Source organism: Schistocerca cancellata, chromosome 7, assembly GCF_023864275.1.
Source record: "Schistocerca cancellata isolate TAMUIC-IGC-003103 chromosome 7, iqSchCanc2.1, whole genome shotgun sequence".
Classification (NCBI taxonomy): domain Eukaryota; kingdom Metazoa; phylum Arthropoda; class Insecta; order Orthoptera; family Acrididae; genus Schistocerca; species Schistocerca cancellata.
Window position 1 is genome coordinate 344,414,298 of NC_064632.1, and position 20,325 is coordinate 344,434,622.

Here is a 20,325-nt window from a genome sequence, read left to right on the forward strand (position 1 = left end):
ATGTGAGCTAGACAAAGAGTTTTTGGCTGGATTGGAAGGGCTCCTCCAGGAGGCCCATAAGTATATAGGTGTAGGGTGGTGCCATACCTGTGGCAGCACCAAGTATTTGTTTTATATATTTGGCCTTTAAAAGTGAAATAATTGTGTCAGGATGTGGCTAGCCAGGAGAATTAGGAAGGAGCTGGTGGATCTCATATGGGGGGACAATTGGAAAGGTAGTGCTCCATGGCTGCAAGGTATACAAGGACATCGCATCCACTGTGCCTCTGAAGGAGTCTGGTGGTAATGGGACAGGAACTGTGGAAAGACAATGATGGAAGTGAGCAGTGTCTTGGACATAGGATGGAAGGTTATGGACAATGATTTGGAGATGTTGGTCAACAGAGGCAGAATTTGATACTATGGGAATGTTGTTACCAGCCACAATGGAATGACAAATAGGGAGACCTGTGTTGTTGGATTTTTGGAGTTTGGGGAGTGGTATAGTTGAGGGTACGACAGGAGGGAGATGGGAGGGGCTCAGGTAGTAAGCATAATTATGCTTACTACCTGAGCCCCTATCTTACTGTTACTTGCTCCTGTGAACGGGAACACGTTATGCAGATCTTGGTGCCTCTTGCGTCCATCTAGAAAAGATAACCTGAAGATGCCTAAAGAAGGTGAAATGCGTTGTTGAAAAATAAAAAAACTAAAATTGCAACCAAGACTGTTTTTAACCAATAAGTGTAAAATGTCGGTCACTGTTTTTAGTTACAGCCACCTTCTTTGTTTTCATAAATAACTTTTCAAAAAATATGAAATAATAAATGAAATGATAAAAACATGTGAACTGTAAAATAAAGTTAATACATGTTTGTTTTCATAAATAACTTTTCAAAAAATATGAAATAATAAATGAAATGATAAAAACATGTGAACTGTAAAATAAAGTTAATACATGTTATCAGTGCATCACGCATGTCAACAGGGCACTGTAGAGTGACATAATGTCCTCTGAAGTCAGCTGTGTTGTAACTGTAAACAGCGACCTCTGTCTGAACTCAACCTTTGACATTAATAGACAAGTTATGCATAAATAAGTGGTTTTAATGCTTTTAGCTTAAATTTGCTGGTGCGTATTCTATGATTAACTCTCTTTCATAGCTTATGCAGCTGTTCATTTAAACAATGGATCTCCAGTTTGGAATATCAACAATGTAAGGAAAAGATACATTGCTACTCACTGTAAAGATAACATGTTGAGTTGCAGACAGACACAATGAAAAGACTGTTACACATTTGCTTTTGGCCAAAGTCTTCTTCAGAAAACGAAAAACACACACATGCACATATTCCTTCATGAAAGTAAGCACACCTCACGCACACATGACCACCATGTCCAGAATCTCAGACAGGAATGCAACTATCATATAGAATGGAAGCAGCAATCTGGAGGGGGCAGGGAAAGGGAAGGAATAGCAGGGTATGGGTGGGGGTGAGGAGGTGGGGAGAGAAGAGCACTGACTGGTGGAGTGTGCAGGGACAAGACTGCTACCAGGCACAGTGTCAGGAAGCTGTTGGGCAGGAAGGTTGGGAGGAGGAGGAGTGAAGGGGCAGTGAAAAAGAGAGGAATGGGTAAGGGGAAAGGTGGGTGGGTGTGTTGGTAGAGGGCAGCACACAAAGACAGTGGTGGACAGCAATAGGAGGAAAGTGATAGGACAGAGGGGCTGGAAACTGTTGGATGGTAGGTGTGGGGAGAACAGGTTACCTTAAGTTGAGGCCAGGATAATTTCACGAGCGGAGAATGTGTTGTAAGGATAACTCCCATCTGCGCAGTTCAGAAAAGCTGGTGGTGGAGGGGAGTATCCAGATGGCTCAGGTAGTGCAGCAGTCACTGAAATCAAGTGTGTTATGTTCCACTGCATATTGTGCCAGAGGGTTGTCTGCTTCGCTCCTGGCCACAGTTTGGCAGTTCATCCTAGTGGACAGGTGGTTGGTAGTCACAACAATATAAAGTCATGCAATGACTGTAGCAGAGCTGGTATATGATATGGCTGCTGTCACAGGTGGCCTGGCATCTGACGGAGTAGGATAAGCCTGTAACAGGATTGTAGTAGGAAGGCCAGTGAGTGGATTGGACAGGTCCTGCACCTCGGTCTTCCACAGGGATATGATCCCTCTGGCAAGGGGTTGGGATTGGCAGTGGCATAGGGATGAAGTAGGATGTTGTGTAGGTTGGGTGAGTGACAGAACAAAACTTCAGGATGGGTGGGAAAGATCTTGGCTAGGATGACCCTCATTTGAGGGCATGATGATAGGTAATCAAAGCCCTGACTGTACATTTAATAAGGCATGAATGTTACATTATAGTAACTGATTCCTTATATGTCCTTTAGCACTGAAGATGGTCATACAGTGACCAAACTCTGGGCATGCAATAAACATTATGTGGAACTGATTGCTGTACTCTTTACAATTTGAGTAACCTAGTCATTTTTGAAGAAATAAAATATAATTTTTCGTGTTGATCATCATAATCTACAACCAAAAATTTTGAACAGTAATTTGTGTTAATTTTTTCTTGTTAGTGTGTAACATTTACTGATAATGAAATATTTTGTAAGAACTAAATTGCTCATATTGTCAGTTTTTGAAGTGTAGTGCAGTTTCATTTGAGAATTACAGATATTTTTCAGAAATTCATTATGAATGATTTTTTGTCATTGCTTCTTAATTGTGTCTAAAAATAATGGCCTCCATCGGCAAAAATAATGAATACCATCTTCTGTTTCAAACAAATTGAGGGTTCATCAACAATCAACAACAAGAGCTTATAACTCACAAGTGAACGTCGCAGAACATTATCCACATTTTCATCCCTAGTAGTGAATTGGCTTTCCTCAGTAGATTGTTGAGTGGCTTATCATACTTTTAAGCATGTGTTATTATTATTTTTCCTCAAATGAACAGCAGGCCAGTCAAATGTTTATTCATTAATACCAAAAAAATTATCTTACAGGACGTTATTATCCATACAATTAGATAAGTGTCAGAAAATCAGAACTGATGAAGTGTTCATATTTTGAAATTCAGAATTGTTATAACCCTTGTCCTGATACATACTTTTGTTTACTAAGGTTTATGCTTCACACAAACTGGACTTTATTCTGTTGTATCATGATTTTCAGACGTACTAATTCTTACAGCATTAGACAGTGAACATTAATGTTGTGTTGCACATGTTTCAGCACCATATGATAACTATTTTTAAAAACTTACTGGTGTTGTGTATGTCTTTATCATTATTTTGTGGGCATCTCATTTTTTTGTGCTAATACTGTCAACTGTTTAGTGAGTGGCAATTGTTTTGTTATGATGCTACAGTAATTAGTCTTAAGCTATGATGTCTTGTGTGTGTTTTGTAGGGTTGTTTAGTGTGCAAATGAAAACTGAGAAAACAGTTGTGATTAACCCTCTTTCCATTTTTCAATCCTTTCTCAGGTTATAAAACAAGAGTGTTCGTGGCCATAACTGAAATGCTGCATTGGTTTGCTGGAAAGCAGATCAGAAATGTTGCTGTAAGTATCCAGACAATATTACGAGGGCAGTTCAATAAGTAATGCAACACATTTTTTTTCTGAAACAGGGGTTGTTTTATTCAGCATTGAAATACACCAGGTTATTCCCCAATCTTTTAGCTACACAACACTATTTTTCAACGTAATCTCCATTCAATGCTACGGCCTTGTGCCACCTTGAAATGAGGGCCTGTATACCTGCACGGTACCATTCCACTGGTCGATGTCGGAGCCAACGTTGTACTGCATCAATAACTTCTTCATCATCCGCGTAGTGCCTCCCACGGATTGCGTCCTTCATTGGGCCAAACATATGGAAATCCGACGGTGCGAGATCGGGGCTGTAGGGTGCATGAGGAAGAACAGTCCACTGAAGTTTTGTGAGCTCCTCTCGGGTGCGAAGGCTTGTGTGAGGTCTTGCGTTGTCATGAAGAAGGAGAAGTTCGTTCAGATTTTTGTGCCTACGAACACGCTGAAGTCGTTTCTTCAATTTCTGAAGAGTAGCACAATACACTTCAGAGTTGATCGTTTGACCATGGGGAAGGACATTGAACAGAATAACCCCTTCAGCGTCCCAGAAGACTGTAACCATGACTTTACCGGCTGAGGGTATGGCTTTAAACTTTTTCTTGGTAGGGGAGTGGGTGTGGCGCCACTCCATTGATTGCTGTTTTGTTTCAGGTTCGAAGTGATGAACACATGTTTCATCGCCTGTAACAATCTTTGACAAGAAATTGTCACCCTCAGCCACATGACGAGTAAGCAATTCTGCACAGATGGTTCTCCTTTGCTCTTTATGGTGTTCGGTTAGACAATGAGGGACCCAGCGGGAACAAACCTTTGAATATCCCAACTGGTGAACAATTGTGACAGCACTACCAACAGAGATTTCAAGTTGAGCACTGAGTTGTTTGATGGTGATCCGTCGATCATCTCGAACGAGTGTGTTCGCACGCTCCGCCATTGCAGGAGTCACAGCTGTGCACGGCCGGCCCGCATGCGGGATATCAGACAGTCTTGCTTGACCTTGCGGCGATGATGACACACGCTTTGCCCAACGACTCACCGTGCTTTTGTCCACTGCCAGATCACCGTAGACATTCTGCAAGCGCCTATGAATATCTGAGATGCCCTGGTTTTCCGCCAAAAGAAACTCGATCACTGCCCGTTGTTTGCAACACACATCCGTTACAGACGCCATTTTAACAGCTCCGTACAGCGCTGCCACCTGTCGGAAGTCAATGAAACTATACGAGACGAAGTGGGAATGTTTGAAAATATTCCACAAGAAATTTCCGGTTTTTTCAACCAAAATTGGCCGAGAAAAAAAATGTGTTGCATTACTTATTGAACTGCCCTCGTATTTGTTGTGCCTATCAGAAGTATGCAGGATGTATCACAAAATCACAAATCATGTGTATTAGTTGTGCAGGATAGAAACAAACATTTCTAAAGAGGAACCCCTGCACAGAATGCATAGCTTTTGGCTCTGTGAGGTGTAAGAGTTTGAGAGTAGTGATGGCGAAGCTTCTTTAGATTGTGTTTGGTATTCTAGTTAGTTTGCAACTCATTAGCTATTGCAGAAAGAGGACACACTGACTACACCTGTAGAATAATTAATATGTTGAGCAGGATTGGCAGACTGATTTTTCAAGATAGAACTCATGTCCTCAAATTTATGATCTGTGTGTTGTTGGGCATTGCAGTTAGTCAAAAATTTCTATTCCAACTCTATTGCAGAGTATAAATTGGCAGTGTAGAGACTGAAGATGAATTAGATGTGGCTGTGCATTCAGTATTTTATTGCAGCATGGATTATGCAAAAAGGTCCACCTCTTATACACTGAAGAGCCAAAGAAACTGGTACACCTGCCTAATAAAGAAATGCCACAACATGACATGGCATGGACTTGATTAATGTCTGAAGTAGTGCTGGAGGGAACTGACATCATGAATCCTGCAGGGCTGTCCATAAATCTGTAATAGTATGAGAGGTGGAGATCTCTTCTGAACAGCACATGGAGGGGCAGCCCAGATATGCTCAATAATGTTCATTTCTGGGGAGTTTGGTGGCCAGCAAAAGTGTTTAAACCCAAAAGAGTGTTCCTCGAGTCACTTTGTAGCAATTCTGGATGTGTGGTGTGTTGCATTGTCTTGCTGGAATTGCCCAAGTCTGTCAGAATGCACAATGGGCATGAATGGATGCAGATGATCAGACAGGATGTCCACCTCAATAGCATGCCAGCTTGTCATACCAGGAAGCCTGGGTTCGATTCCCGGCTGGGTTGGAGATTTTCTCTGGTCAGGGACTGGGTGTTTGTGTTGTCTTCATCATCATCATTTCATCCTCATCAACACGCAAGTTGCCGAAGTGGCATCACCTCAAAAGACTTGCACCAGTCGATAAGGTCTACCCACTGGGAGGCCCTCGCCACATGACATTTCATTTCATCAGACAGGATGCTTACATACGTGTCACTTGTCAGAGTCCTATCTAGACTTGTCAGGGGTCCCATACCAGTCCAACTGTACATGTCCCACACTATTACAGAGCCTCCACCAGCTTGAACAGACCCCTGCTGACACCCATGGTCCATGGATTCAAGAGGTCTCCATACCTGTACACATCCACCCACTTGATACAATTTAAAATGAGACTCGTCTGACCAGGCAACTTGTTTCCAGTCATCTACAGTCCAATGTCTGTGTCTGGGTGCAGGCGAGGTGTAAATATTTGTGTTGTGCAGTCAGTCATCAAGGGTACATGAGTGAACTTTTGGCTCCGAAAGCCCATATTGATGATATTTTATTGAATGGTTCACATGCTGACACGTGTTGATGGCCCAGCATTTAAACCTGCAGCAATTTGCAAAAGTGTTGCACTTCTGTCATGTTGAATGATTCTCCTCAGTTGTCATTGGTCCCGTTCTTGCAGAATCTTTTTCTAGCCATAGCAATATTGGAGATTTGATGTTTTACTGGATTCGTGATATTCATGGCACACTCATAAAATGGTCCTACAGAAAAATCCCCACTTTGTCGTTACCTTGGAGATGTACTGTCCCATCACTTCTGTGTTGTCTATAACACCATGTTCAAACTCACTTGTAGTAGCAGTAACTGATCTAACAACTGCGCCAGAACTTGTCGTCTTATATAGGTGTTGCCGACCGCAGTGCCATATTCTGCCTGTTTACATATCTCTGTATTTGAATATGTGTTCCTATGCCAGTTTCTTTGGCACTTCAGTGTATTACAGAAGCATAGATCATGGTTTTCATAGTACTCCAGAGAAAATAGTCATGACATAGTCAAGAGGTGAAAGATCTGTTGACTGCAATGACCATGGGACAGTCCTCCTCTGCCAACCCAGTGATGTGGGTATGTGGAGTACTGTTATTTTGCAGTTATATTACGTGATAAACTCATTGTGGCACATTATCCTGTAGGGTGAAAAGAAGATCTCTGGGAGAAATGAGGGAGATAGGTCCTGGTATTCTGTTTGACATTTGATATGGCCCAACTGATTACCCCAACCCACATGATCACGTTGATCCTGTGTTGTTTATCTGTAAACACTTGCACAAATGGATTATTATTTTCCCAAATATCAGTGCTGTGCAAGGTTACAGTATCATCTCCAGTGAATTTGGATTCACCGATAGGTAGTGTGAAAGTTGTTAATTACAATTGAAATATGCAAAGCTTTGAATACCTTGGGTAAACTGCTTGACAGGGTAGCCTTCAGTAATGTTGCATGGACTTCACAAATGGTATGGATGTAGGTCTTATTCATTGAAAGCTCTTCACTCATTAGACATTCAAATGCTTTTGCTACTTGGCAGTACTGGTGGACAAATTCTTTTCAAATTTCACCAGTACATCTCCTTCAAAGGCAACATTCTGAACTAAGCAATACTCAGAACACACCACACATTAAAATTACAATAAAGCCCCCTTTTTACACTTTTCGGCAGTCTGACTCAAAAATGTGTAAAATACAGGAAAGCATAAGAAACTCAAAAAGCCAAAATGAGTAGATTACTCTTACCATCATTCTCTTTATATTGTTCAGAAAATGAAATTAAAACCATTTAAAATCTGAAATAATGTTTTTGTTTCTTTCTAACAGCATTAGCTCTACTCGTTTCTCCACAGTGTACAAAGCATCAGTCACAAAGGCAGTGGCTGAGTACTGACACACAGAAAATGTGTACGGTCATGTCCACTGCTGTAAATAAAACACAGAAGTTAGTGTCCTTTATGTAACTACATTAAAAAGATATTCATGTTCTAATGTCAGACTTTTTATTGATAATCATCATAAAATTATGGTAAATAAAATTTGATATACAATGTTGGTTAAAACACTAAAGTTGGCTGCCTTCGCAAACAGAGAAAAATAAGCACAGAATCTACAGCTTGTTACCGACAATGACGTCACTTGATTCAGGGATGTGCTGGGTGAGAAAGAGGGCAGGAGTTGTCATGTTAGAGAGCATCTTAGGAGGAATGTTTACATCTGTCATCAGATTTTACCAACCTAAGACTGTGTGCCTAGTATGGATTAGAGTGCAAGTAACAATGATTTGTAAAAGCCCATTATAGAAATGACCATCTTCAAAAGTGGTGGTTATTGGTGTAAATGGCTGTGAAATTAAATTAAAGCTGTCGTAATACAACACAGTGAGCAGAAAGAAGGTTGCTTCTGGAGTCTCTATTGTCAGATCTTGATAATTATTAAAGCAGTGACTCAGCATACTTTCCCACCCTTCCAAACACTGCAAACCAATAATACAGGTGGCCACAATCCCACATGCCAACAATGAAAATCTTGCTTACCGTGCTAACACTATGCTACACAATCAATAACTTTGCATATAGTCTGTGTTTTTTCCTTTGTTCCAAGCCTGACACTGAGCAGGAATATGATGCACTTTTTCAGAAATCTGTATGAAAGTCAATGTTAAAGGTTGTGATAACTTCAAAGGAAACTCAAAATGCAGGGAATGCTGAAACACAGAATCATTAATGATAGAAAACACTGTACTGAGTGAGCAAGACTTCTGTTGCGACTGATAAAAATGAATGTAAAATGTCAGAAAATGTAAGAAGCAGGAACATAAAAATGGGGTTTTACTGTATATAACAAGAAAATGTAACAAACAGAAAATATTATTTGCTATATGCACGTATGGCAATTTTGGAAAAATACAAAGTTCAATATGGGGTACTTACTTGTAACTTTCCAGTCTCCCATAATGTCTCTTAAGTGTTTGAAATGTTCAATAATGTGTAGTATTTCTGTTGGAAAACCTATCTTCATACACTCTTCCAGCAGCTCTACCATTGCCGTCAACTTTTCCATTTTCAGGCAGTGTATTAGTCAGTTTATTACTTGTGTACTGGTGCATAAGACTATGGTATGATGCAGTGCTTCCAGAGGAATACTATTGATGCAGCCCATATGTGTAAATTAGACTGACAGCTAATGTGTTCTACACCCAGTGAAGTTATTAGACATAATGTGTGAAATCACTGTTCTCAGACTTCAACATTCCATAGTGTCCAGACTATGCATTTCTGGACAGGCATTCAATTTTGAAAAATGATCAGTTTGCAGTCTTGTACAACATGCTAAGTGTTATCTGTGTTTTTATTAAGCACTGTGTACATATTCTGTTAATGTATGTGTGTCCTAAATTTGATTTGTAATGATATTATAAGGTGTCAGGTTCAACAAGACTTTACTAATGACAAATAAAAATGTTATACTATGTGTATAGTTCACTACAAGATGAAAATATCAATTCATTGTTTTGCACACATCTTCCAACTGCTATCTTTTTTTTCCAGGCAGTTGGTGGTAATATAATGACTGGTTCACCAATATCAGACTTGAATCCAATATTTATGGCAGCAGGATGTGAACTTCAAGTTCAAAGTGCAGGTAGCTATTTCAAATGCATTAGCAACTGATTAGCACTAAAAATATAATAGAAACAGTTTCACTCTATTACTAGGAAAAGAGAATGGTACACTTTAAATAGTGAAAATATTTCTTTTTCTCTCTCTCTCTCTCTCTCTCTCTCTCTCTCTCTGTGTGTGTGTGTGTGTGTGTGTGTGTGTGTGTGTATGTCTATTATTACAACAAGAGTGTCTGAATTGGATAGACATTGAGATAACAGTGTAAATGTTCTGTAGTTCAATAACAGAACTGTATATGATGGAATTGCCATTACATGGTTGAGAAGTATCAGTACTGTGGAACAATAAGAAATATCCTTAACTGTGACATCATGGTAGTCTATGAATAATGACTTTTTGAGGATTACCATCTAGCATTTTGAGGAAGGGGAGAAAATTGCCTGTAATGAATATTTTATGTTCCATAGAAACTATTTTTACTCTTTAGTTGTTTTCTGATGCACTTAAGATTTCTTTTTGTTCTAGAGCGAGGACAGAGATTTATAAAAATGGATGAAAAGTTCTTCACTGGATACAGAAGAAATGTCATTCAACAGGATGAAGTTTTGGTCAGCATAAAAATACCATATACAAGTGAGGTAATACATTTGAAACATAACTATAAATGTGAAGTAGAATTAAAAAGTTTTCATAATCAGTTTAATAAACTTGCTAGTTTTCAGAATAAATCCTTTGTTGAGCTACCTGTGCCTCCACATTGTGCTGGCCAGTCACATAGCTGTGTGTCCTGCCAGCTCAATGGTGTGTGTGTGTGTGTGTGTGTGTGTGTGTGTGTGTGTGTGTGTGTTTCATCTAGCCCAATGAAGGATTTATTCTGAAAGCTAGCAAGTATTATTTCTTTTTTGTGTGTACCTGTTGACAACTCAATGCTTCTGCTATTCAGGGAGTGGCCTCTTTTACTTGTAAGTTATTGGTTGTTCTTACACCATTTTAAACTACAATTATTTCAAAATCCTTCCCAGCAGTCATACTTTTGTGACATTGTCCAGTTGTCTGAAATATTGTTGGAATCAGTTATCAGGAAGTTCTTTCAGCTACTGTGCCACATATTCCATTATTTCTCCACAATCTATGAAACAGTACCTTCAGAGTCATTTTTTGTTGCTATATTAATGTAATTTGAGTGAGTGCAAGGCTGAGCAAATGTGGAAGATGTTCCAGTGTAGTGATATTACCCTTGGCAAGGTAAATTTTGCTCAGTAACTCATGGTGTGCAAGGGAATTGTAATACATGAAAATCCAATTTGTTCATGTACATTTCTATCAGAGCCTGTCTCATAAACGGTGGATACATTTGTGTAAAGTTCTTTAGTCAAAATTTAACTATCTGGGATAGAACTTTTGGGGTTAATTCATAGTGAATGATAATCCTTGTAATAAACAGCCATGTCTAACTTTATTTTCTCCTTTATTTCCTTGGAAATGACTTTGCGTCCACTCAGGTAATCAACATTTTGTCTCTAGCATGCAAGAAAATTGACGTTTAATCACTAATCACAACAGTTTCAAATAGGTGCTTGCATGTGACACTGCTGAGACAATTCTTGCCACAGATACTCAAGCTTCCCTCAACTCAGAGATGTTCAAAATACCATACAACATGCTATGAACAGTTTGAAACTGACTTGAGCTGTATAGTTGTTAATCATTTGATGAATGCTCCCAGTGTTTCTTCAGAACTGAAAGTGAATACCTCTCCGTTCTCAAGACCCTCAGAGGCTCAAATGGCTGATAGTTGTAGCACAACAAACAATCATACACTCCTGGAAATTGAAATAAGAACACCATGAATTCATTGTCCCAGGAAGGGGAAACTTTATTGACACATTCCTGGGGTCAGATACATCACATGATCACACTGACAGAACCACAGGCACATAGACACAGGCAACAGAGCATGCACAATGTCGGCACTAGTACAGTGTATATCCACCTTTCGCAGCAATGCAGGCTGCTATTCTCCCATGGAGACGATCGTAGAGATGCTGGATGTAGTCCTGTGGAACGGCTTGCCATGCCATTTCCACCTGGTGCCTCAGTTGGACCAGCGTTCGTGCTGGACGTGCAGACCGCGTGAGACGACGCTTCATCCAGTCCCAAACATGCTCAATGGGGGACAGATCCGGAGATCTTGCTGGCCAGGGTAGTTGACTTACACCTTCTAGAGCACGTTGGGTGGCACGGGATACATGCGGACGTGCATTGTCCTGTTGGAACAGCAAGTTCCCTTGCCGGTCTAGGAATGGTAGAACGATGGGTTCGATGACGGTTTGGATGTACCGTGCACTATTCAGTGTCCCCTCGACGATCACCAGTGGTGTACGGCCAGTGTAGGAGATCGCTCCCCACACCATGATGCCGGGTGTTGGCCCTGTGTGCCTCAGTCGTATGCAGTCCTGATTGTGGCGCTCACCTGCACGGCGCCAAACACGCATACGACCATCATTGGCACCAAGGCAGAAGCGACTCTCATCGCTGAAGACGACACGTCTCCATTCGTCCCTCCATTCACGCCTGTCGCGACACCACTGGAGGCGGGCTGCACGATGTTGGGGCGTGAGCAGAAGACGGCCTAATGGTGTGTGGGACCGTAGCCCAGCTTCATGGAGATGGTTGCGAATGGTCCTCGCCGATACCCCAGGAGCAACAGTGTCCCTAATTTGCTGGGAAGTGGCGGTGCGGTCCCCTACGGCACTGCGTAGGATCCTACGGTCTTGGCGTGCATCCGTGCGTCGCTGTGGTCCGGTCCCAGGTCGACGGGCACGTGCACCTTCCGCCGACCACTGGCGACAACATCGATGTACTGTGGAGACCTCACGCCCCACGTGTTGAGCAATTCGGCGGTACGTCCACCCGGCCTCCCACATGCCCACTATACGCCCTCGCTCAAAGTCCGTCAACTGCACATACGGTTCACGTCCACGCTGTCGCGGCATGCTACCAGTGTTAAAGACTGCGATGGAGCTCCGTATGCCACAGCAAACTGGCTGACACTGACGGCGGCGGTGCACAAATGCTGTGCAGCTAGCGCCATTCGACGGCCAACACCGCGGTTCCTGGTGTGTCCGCTGTGCCGTGCGTGTGATCATTGCTTGTACAGCCCTCTCGTAGTGTCCGGAGCAAGTATGGTGGGTCTGACACACCGGTGTCAATGTGTTCTTTTTTCCATTTCCAGGAGTGTATATTAACATACTAATTGACATATGGAATTTGGAAAGCTAACAGTACAGTCTTTATAACAGTGCTGGATGCTTGAAAAAGGCAGGTGCACAGGACTAGCAGTCTTCCTGAGTACTTAACTGGTCAGTCAACTCCTGTGAATGATCATTCCTTTACCATCAGCACATCAGTTCCTTTCTTGTTTAGGTTATGTAATCTGCTCTGTTTTTGACTGTTGTTGAAACTGTTAGCAGCACAGAAATTATTGAAAGGCTAGATCAGCAAGCATGCATGGTTAGAAGTATTCTAATTAATTAAATTTTTTTGGATAACTGCTGTAAATGAAGGAAATACGTTTCTCTCCATCCAATGACAGTTATGGATTATTTATTATTCATCAGGTTTTCAAAATCATTCAGTGTATCAGAAGACTGCTGACACAGTCAGTTGACAGTTTCATTGATTGTGAAACATTTATTCCTCTTGTTAGAATAGAAATAGTCATGTTCATGGCACCAGCAACAACAACATCACCACCACCGCTATTATGAATGACAACAGCATGTTGTTTAGTGATGCAACATTAGATCTGGCTGGACTTTTGTCTCTGACATGACTGTTCGAACTTCAAAAGGTCTTCTTTTCATATGAGTCATGGAGAATAACACAAGAACTCCAATCAGTCATGTTCTGAGGACAGTTTGGACTTTTCTGACATGCTCCCATTTCTGATCAAAACGTGCTTACTGTTGATTTTGATAATGAAAGCTACTTATCATTATTATAATAAAATGTCTAAAAATGTTCACATTGTGAAAACATAAAAACCCAAGATGTTTCAGTAAGGAAACACACCACTCCAAACAAGTTTTTCAAACAAAATGTGAGAGAAATGCTGCATCAAGAACTTCAGAACCATCTTCATGAAATAACTAGCTTCTTGCCTGCATACACAAATGTTACATATATTTCATGCTGATGACTGTCTGATTCTATGATGTTAAATATACCTAATGAATTTAGCCACATGGTTTTATCTTTGGCCCAGCATACCCTGACAAAATTATTACCTTTCTGCAGTGCTGATTGTTGCAACCTGGCTGATACATGAAGACAGTGCTTCATACTTTTAAATTATTTCAAGTCAACAAAGTTCATGAAAGAAATACAAGCAGGTCATTTTCAAACATTTTTACATGTCACCCCATCTTATCTCAACCTTCAAACCTAGGGCTAGTCAGAATATCTTACTCCCACAGTATTTCTGTATAAATAATGAGTCATGTATATACCAAACTTGATTATAATTGCTCCCTGTGTTTGTGAATTGTGTTTGTGTATTACTGTCACAGTGATTTTATCCAGACAGCAATCAATATGTGTACCAGTTTGTTAGAAATTGCTTCAGGCATGACGGAGGTGTGCCGCAATAAACTCGCATTGTTATTGTCATTGTGGGCTTAAACTAAGTTGTGTTCTTTTAAAAATTTTGAGATCAGTTGGCCTATCCTCACTCAAAAAAATCATTCTCTAATTTGATTGTACAATTACATGAGGTAGATTAGTTTGAGAATTTTCAGATGCTTACAAAATTATATTTTTGTAAGTTACCAATGTGAATGTTTTGGATATTTAATTTATTTTGCAGTAAATCAGCATTTGTGGTTCACAGTTCAGCCGAAGAATACATCACCCCTGAATTTCATTGTATACCAATGCACATAAATGTGCATTTTTGAGAATTTTCACAAGTTATCATTGTCCTTTGTGTAATCTATGAGCAATTTGTAGCAAATGAGTTGTTATGATTTAGTTACTGTAGCAGATTTTTTAATTAACATGTAGTTTTCCATTAAAGAGGAGTGGCCCTATATAATATCTACATTTAACATAAATTAACTCTGTTTGTGAGTTTGCTAATAATTAGAATTAACATAAAAACATTTAGGAAACTGGTAATCTTTACAGCAGATTTTCGTGTTGCCTTAATAGGAATCTTGTTTTGTGTATTTACTTCAATTCTTATAGGGAATTAGCAACTTTTTAGCTAAATGGATTAAAAGATAATCAGCAGGCTTAATTTAAAGTGCTCACTGTCTTGTAATATGTAGCACCAGCCAAAATGCAGCCCCACTGTGAATGCTGTTCTCAAACATGGGATGAGGTGGTTGATGTTCATAAGCAGCTGGAAATCATCCTGACTACTGTCAAATGAGTGGCAGCTGCTGCAAATAGGTATATTGGAATAGCTCGTGAGAGTAATGTACCCTTAATACCTGTACAAGACATACTTCAAGTACCATCAAGTACTAACTGTCCTCTCTTGTGGATCCTGTCTCCTCTGCAGAAAGTACAGGAACTGTCATTACATGTCCACCTGACTGCAAGCGGCTTGTCAATAGTAGCTCTAGGTGTCCTGCACAGAGAGGATGGGGACCAGGGAGGACTCAGGATGTTGTACCAATCCCCCTGAACAACATATTTGAGGTGCTGTCTTTCACTGAAACTGAAACTGAGTCAGTTGTACTCATTTCACCCATTTTGGGGAAACCTGTTTTGTCTGGTGCGAGGAGGAGACAAATGCAACAGGTTAGGGGTCTACTAATCATTGGCAGTTAAAATGTATGTCACATGATGGTACCCCTCAGGGAAATGGCAGCAATGGACAAGAAAGGACACCAGCTGCACTCAGAGTGTATACCTGAGGCCTCGGCCACAACCAACTGTAGATTGTGGTGCACACTGGAGCAAATGATGCCTGCCATCTGGGCTCAGAGGCCATTGTTGGGTCATTCCAGCAACTGGCAGGGAAGGTTGAGAAGACCAGCCTTGCACGTGGAGTTTCAACAGTGCTTTCAACTGATTGTGGCCCTTTGGTTCTGAGTTGTGTGGAAGGATTGTACCCAAGACTTCAAAGATTCTGTGTCAAGCTAGGCTGTGACTTCCTGGACTTGCACCATAGGGTTGAGAATTGTAGGGTCCCCCTAAATAGGTCAGGTGTGCACTACACATCAGAGGCTGCTACCCAGGTAGCTGACGGCATGTGGGGTGCAGTGACAAGGCTTTTTTAGATTAGGTGACTCTCCATACAATCCAGATAATGGTAGCTGTAGGAAACCCAGAAGTAACAGTGTCAGATCAAAAGAAATGCCTCCCACAGGTGAGAATATTAAAATCCTAATGGTAAACTGCCAAAGCATTCACAACAAAGTGCCAGAGTTTGAAGTGCTCAAGGAAAGCAGTGCAGCTCACATAATACTAGGTCCAGGAAGCTGGTTCAAACCTGGCATTAATGACAGTGATATTTTTGGGGAAAACGTAAGTGTATATCAAAAGGACAGACAAATGAGAAGTGGAGGTGGTGTATTTGTTGCAGTAGACAATAAACTCAAATCCACTGAGACAGAAATTAAAGCTGCATGTGAGATTGTTTGTGCAAGACTCAGTACCAGAGGGGGGGATAAAATGATAATCGGATCCTTCTATCACCCACCTGACTCATCTCCTGACGTAACCAAAAATTTTACAGAAAACCTTAATTTGCTAGTATGTACATACCCCAATAATACTGTAATCATCAGTGGAGACTTTAATCATCCAACAATCAATTGTGAAAATTACAGTTTTGTTAGTGGTGGGCATGATAAGCCATCATGTGAAATTCTCTGAAAGTTACTTAGAACAGATAGTTAGAAACCTCACTCATGATGGAAATACGTTGGATCTAATGGCAACAAATAGACATGACCACTTTGAGGATGTCCATATCGAAACTGGTACCAGTGACCATGATGTGGCTGTAGCAACAATGTTCACCAAACTTCAAAGAACAGCCAAAACAAGCAAAAAGATGTCTATCTCCAGTTGACTGGGTAAAAAAATCAGTAGTGTCATATCTCAACGAGGAACTCGAAAATTTCAGCTCTGGGCTGGAACATTAGAGGAACTCTGGCTCAAGTCTAAAAGTATAGTTTACTATGCACTGGATAGATGTGTGTACATGGTAGAACAGTTCATAATGGGATGGAACCTCCATGGTATCCTGTCACTGTAAAGTAACTTCTAAAGAAATGGAGATTACTCCATAACAGGTATAAAACAAAGCATAGGGCTGTAGATAGAGAGATGCTGAATGTCTGTCAAGAGAGGAATGAATGATGCTTCTAATGATTACTGCAGCAGAATATTGTCTAGTAATCTTTCACAGAACCAAAAGAAATTCTAGGCATATGCAAAGGCTGTTAGTGGAACCAAAGTCAGTGTCTGGTCCATAGCAAATGAGATTGGAAATGAAATTGAGAGTAGCAAAGCAAAAACTGAAATGCTTATCTATGTTTTCAAACGTTCCTTTACAAAGAAAAAAAGAGAAGAATCACTCCAATTTAATCCTCGTACCACTGTAAAGACGAATGAAATAAGTATAAGTATGGTGTTGAGAAATGGCCGAAATCGTTAAAACTGAACAAAGCTTCAAGCACTGATGGAATCCCTGTCAGATTCTATACTGAATTTGCAGATGATTTAGCCCCTCTTATAACTATAATCTATCATAGATCTCTTGAACAAAAAGCCATACTCAGTTGCACAGGTCACAGCCATTTACAAGAAGGGTAGTAGAAGTGATCCACACAACTACCATTCAGTATCCTTGACATCAATTTGTTGTAGAATCTTAGAACATATGAGCTCAGATATAATGAGGTATCTTGAACAGAATGATCTCCTCAATGTCAAACAGCATGGAATTTGAAAACATTGATCATGTGATTCCGAACTCACACTTTTCTCACTTTTTCTTGCTTTGGATCAAGGCTACCAGATAGATGCAGTGTGTCTTGATTCCCGAAAAGCAATTAACTCAGTACTGCACCTGTGTTTATTGTCAAAAATATGATCATATGGGGTATCACGTGAAATTTGAGACTGGATTGTGGACTTTATGGCAGGGAGGAGACAGCATGTTATCTTGGCTGGAGAGTCTTTGTCAGATGTAGGAGTAACTTTGGGTGTGCCTCAGGGAAGCATGTTGGGACCTTGCTGTTCATGTTGTATAGTAATGATCTTGCAGTCAATATTAATAGTAAAATCTGGCTTTTTGCAGGTGATGCAGTTATTTGTAATGAAGTACTATCTGAGGGAAACTGTGTAAATATTCAGTCAGATCTTGATAACATGGTGCAGAGATTGACAAATTGCTCTGAATGTTCAGAAATGTAACACTTTGCACTTCACAAAACAAAAAAACATAGTATCTTGTGACTATAATATCAATGAGTCAGTGCTGGAATTGACCAGCTCATACAGATACCTGGGTGTTACACCTTGTATGTATATGAAATGGAATGATCACGTAGGTTCAGTTATGGGTAAAGTAGGTGATAGACTTCAGTTTATTGATCAAATACCAGGGAAGTGCAGTCAGTCTACAAAGGGAATTGCATACAAATCACTCATGTGACGAGTTTTAGAATATTTCTCAAGTGAACCAGATAGGACTAACAGGGGATATTTAATGTATGAAGAGATGGGCAGCATGACCAGTCACAGGTTTGTTTAATCCAAGGGAGGGTGTCACAGAGATATTGAAGAAACTAAAGTGGATTACTGCTGAAGACAGATGTAAAATATCCTGAGAAAGTCTATTAACAAAGTTTTGAGAACTGGCTTTAGATGATTACTCTAGGAATATACATCAACTGCCTATGTATCAATCACGTAGGCATCATGAGGATAAGATTACAATAATCATTGCACGCACAGAGGCATTCAAACACTCATTCTTCCCGGACTCCATATGTGAACAGAATTGGAAGAAACCCTAATAACCGGTATAATAGGACGTATGTAGATGTAGGTATGCTGATACATTACTGCCTATGACCCCTCCCCCCCTTTCCAGTCCATAAGTGTCAAATTTCAACAGGACTGTCATCAATGACTATGGTGACCCTGAAACCTATTGATTCAGTACTAATATGGGTCGTTACATAATATTTTTTTTCATATCGTGGCTCTTACCCCTACTCCTAGGAGTGGTAGGGACATACTATCCTCACAATATTTTTATACAAATAATGAGCCACGTGTATACAAAAATTGGTTGAAATAGTTCCTGAGGGTTATGCTTCTATGGCACCACTTTTATGTCCCCACCCCCACCCCTGTAGGAGTTAAGTAGGTCTTACCACACAGTGCTTCTTTTCAGAGAGTAAATGGTGTGTGAACCAAGTTTGGTTGAAATAAGTCTAATAGTTTAGTAGGAAATATGGATCATACATACATCACTTTTATAATCACTAGCTATTTACCCGCAGTTTTGACTGTGAACTCCTACGTCACATGTATTGCACACATAAATGTCTGAATCTCTGCTGTTTTACACCATATTACTCCAGGAAGGATGTTAAATTTATCTGTGGTAGACAGCTGTGGGCTTGATCTTTGGTCCTGAAACAAAGTGACAAATGAATCATTGTACATACTAAATTTTTTGACACAGTCTCATCAAAACAGTTAGGAAAGATTTAAATTTCAACTCGACTCTTCCTTCCTACTTCTATTGAAGTCTTCTGTCTTACACTAGCTTCATCGCAAGGTGTCCCACTTACATCTGTTTCCACACACCTCCTCCGTCTTTCACCAGTCTCACAACCTCTCACTCTTCCACCTCACACCTTCTCCCTCTTCCACCTGCCTTCACACATTCTCTTCCTCTTCCATTACCCATTTCCATCTTTCAGCTACCTCCTACATCTCCCCTTCCTCCCCCTCCATCTGTTCATGGACTCCTCCCCCTCTCTGTCCATCTTCTCCTCCCCCTCCATCTGTTCATGGACTCCTCCCCCTCTCTGTCCATCTTCTCCTCCCTCCTCTATCTGTCCATCTCCACCTACTGCATATCTCTGTTCGTGTCGTCCTACACACTTTGCCAGCCTTCTACTCTCCCTCTCGCTATCCATCTTCCCCTTCCCCTCTTGGTGTTAATCTCCTCCACCCCTCTCTTTCTTCCCTCTCTTGTTGTCCATCTCATCCTCCCCCTTGCTCTGTCTATCTCATGTGTCATCCTGTCTTCATGCCCAGCCCCACACCAGTGGGAGATGCATAGTCCTAATTCCATAGTGCTTATTTCCAGATGATAAGTGATACATGTTGGATGTTTGTTTGAAAACATTGTGGTAGTTTAGGAGGAGATGTAGTACATGCTTACATCCACTTTTGTAATATACTAGCTGACAAACCCGGCATTGTCCAGGTATTTATTTACTACAAACTTCTATTAGTCCATCACCTCTCCCCTCTGTCCATCACCTACTCCTCCATCTCTATGTCCATCTCAGCATTACCCTCTCTCTATCTACTTCCTCCTCCTCCCTCTCTATCCATCCCCGTCTCTGTCAATCTTCTTCCCTCCTTTCCTCTGTCCATCTCCTCCCGTCTTTCTTATCGATCTCCTCCACCCTCTCTCCCTATCCATTGTCTCATCCCTCCTTATATGTCCATCTTCTGTTCCACCTCTCTCTGTCCACCTCTGCCCCCTCTCTGTCTATCTCCTCCACCCCCTCTCTCTTTCCATCTCCTCTACAACATGCCTGCCATGCTGGGCACTTTATATATCAGCACT

At 40.8% G+C, this 20,325-nt stretch overlaps 1 protein-coding gene across 1 annotated transcript in view; it reads left to right on the forward strand.

Moving 5' to 3' along the window:
* The window catches only part of LOC126091918 (xanthine dehydrogenase), a 252,930-nt gene that overhangs the window by 173,852 nt on the left and 58,753 nt on the right, over positions 1 to 20,325 (forward strand). Inside the window, exons 8-10 of the mRNA XM_049907235.1 lie at positions 3,481 to 3,557; positions 9,414 to 9,507; positions 10,011 to 10,123. Of these exons, the coding sequence (XP_049763192.1) occupies positions 3,481 to 3,557; positions 9,414 to 9,507; positions 10,011 to 10,123 (284 nt within the window). The remainder of the gene's footprint in view (positions 1 to 3,480; positions 3,558 to 9,413; positions 9,508 to 10,010; positions 10,124 to 20,325) is intronic.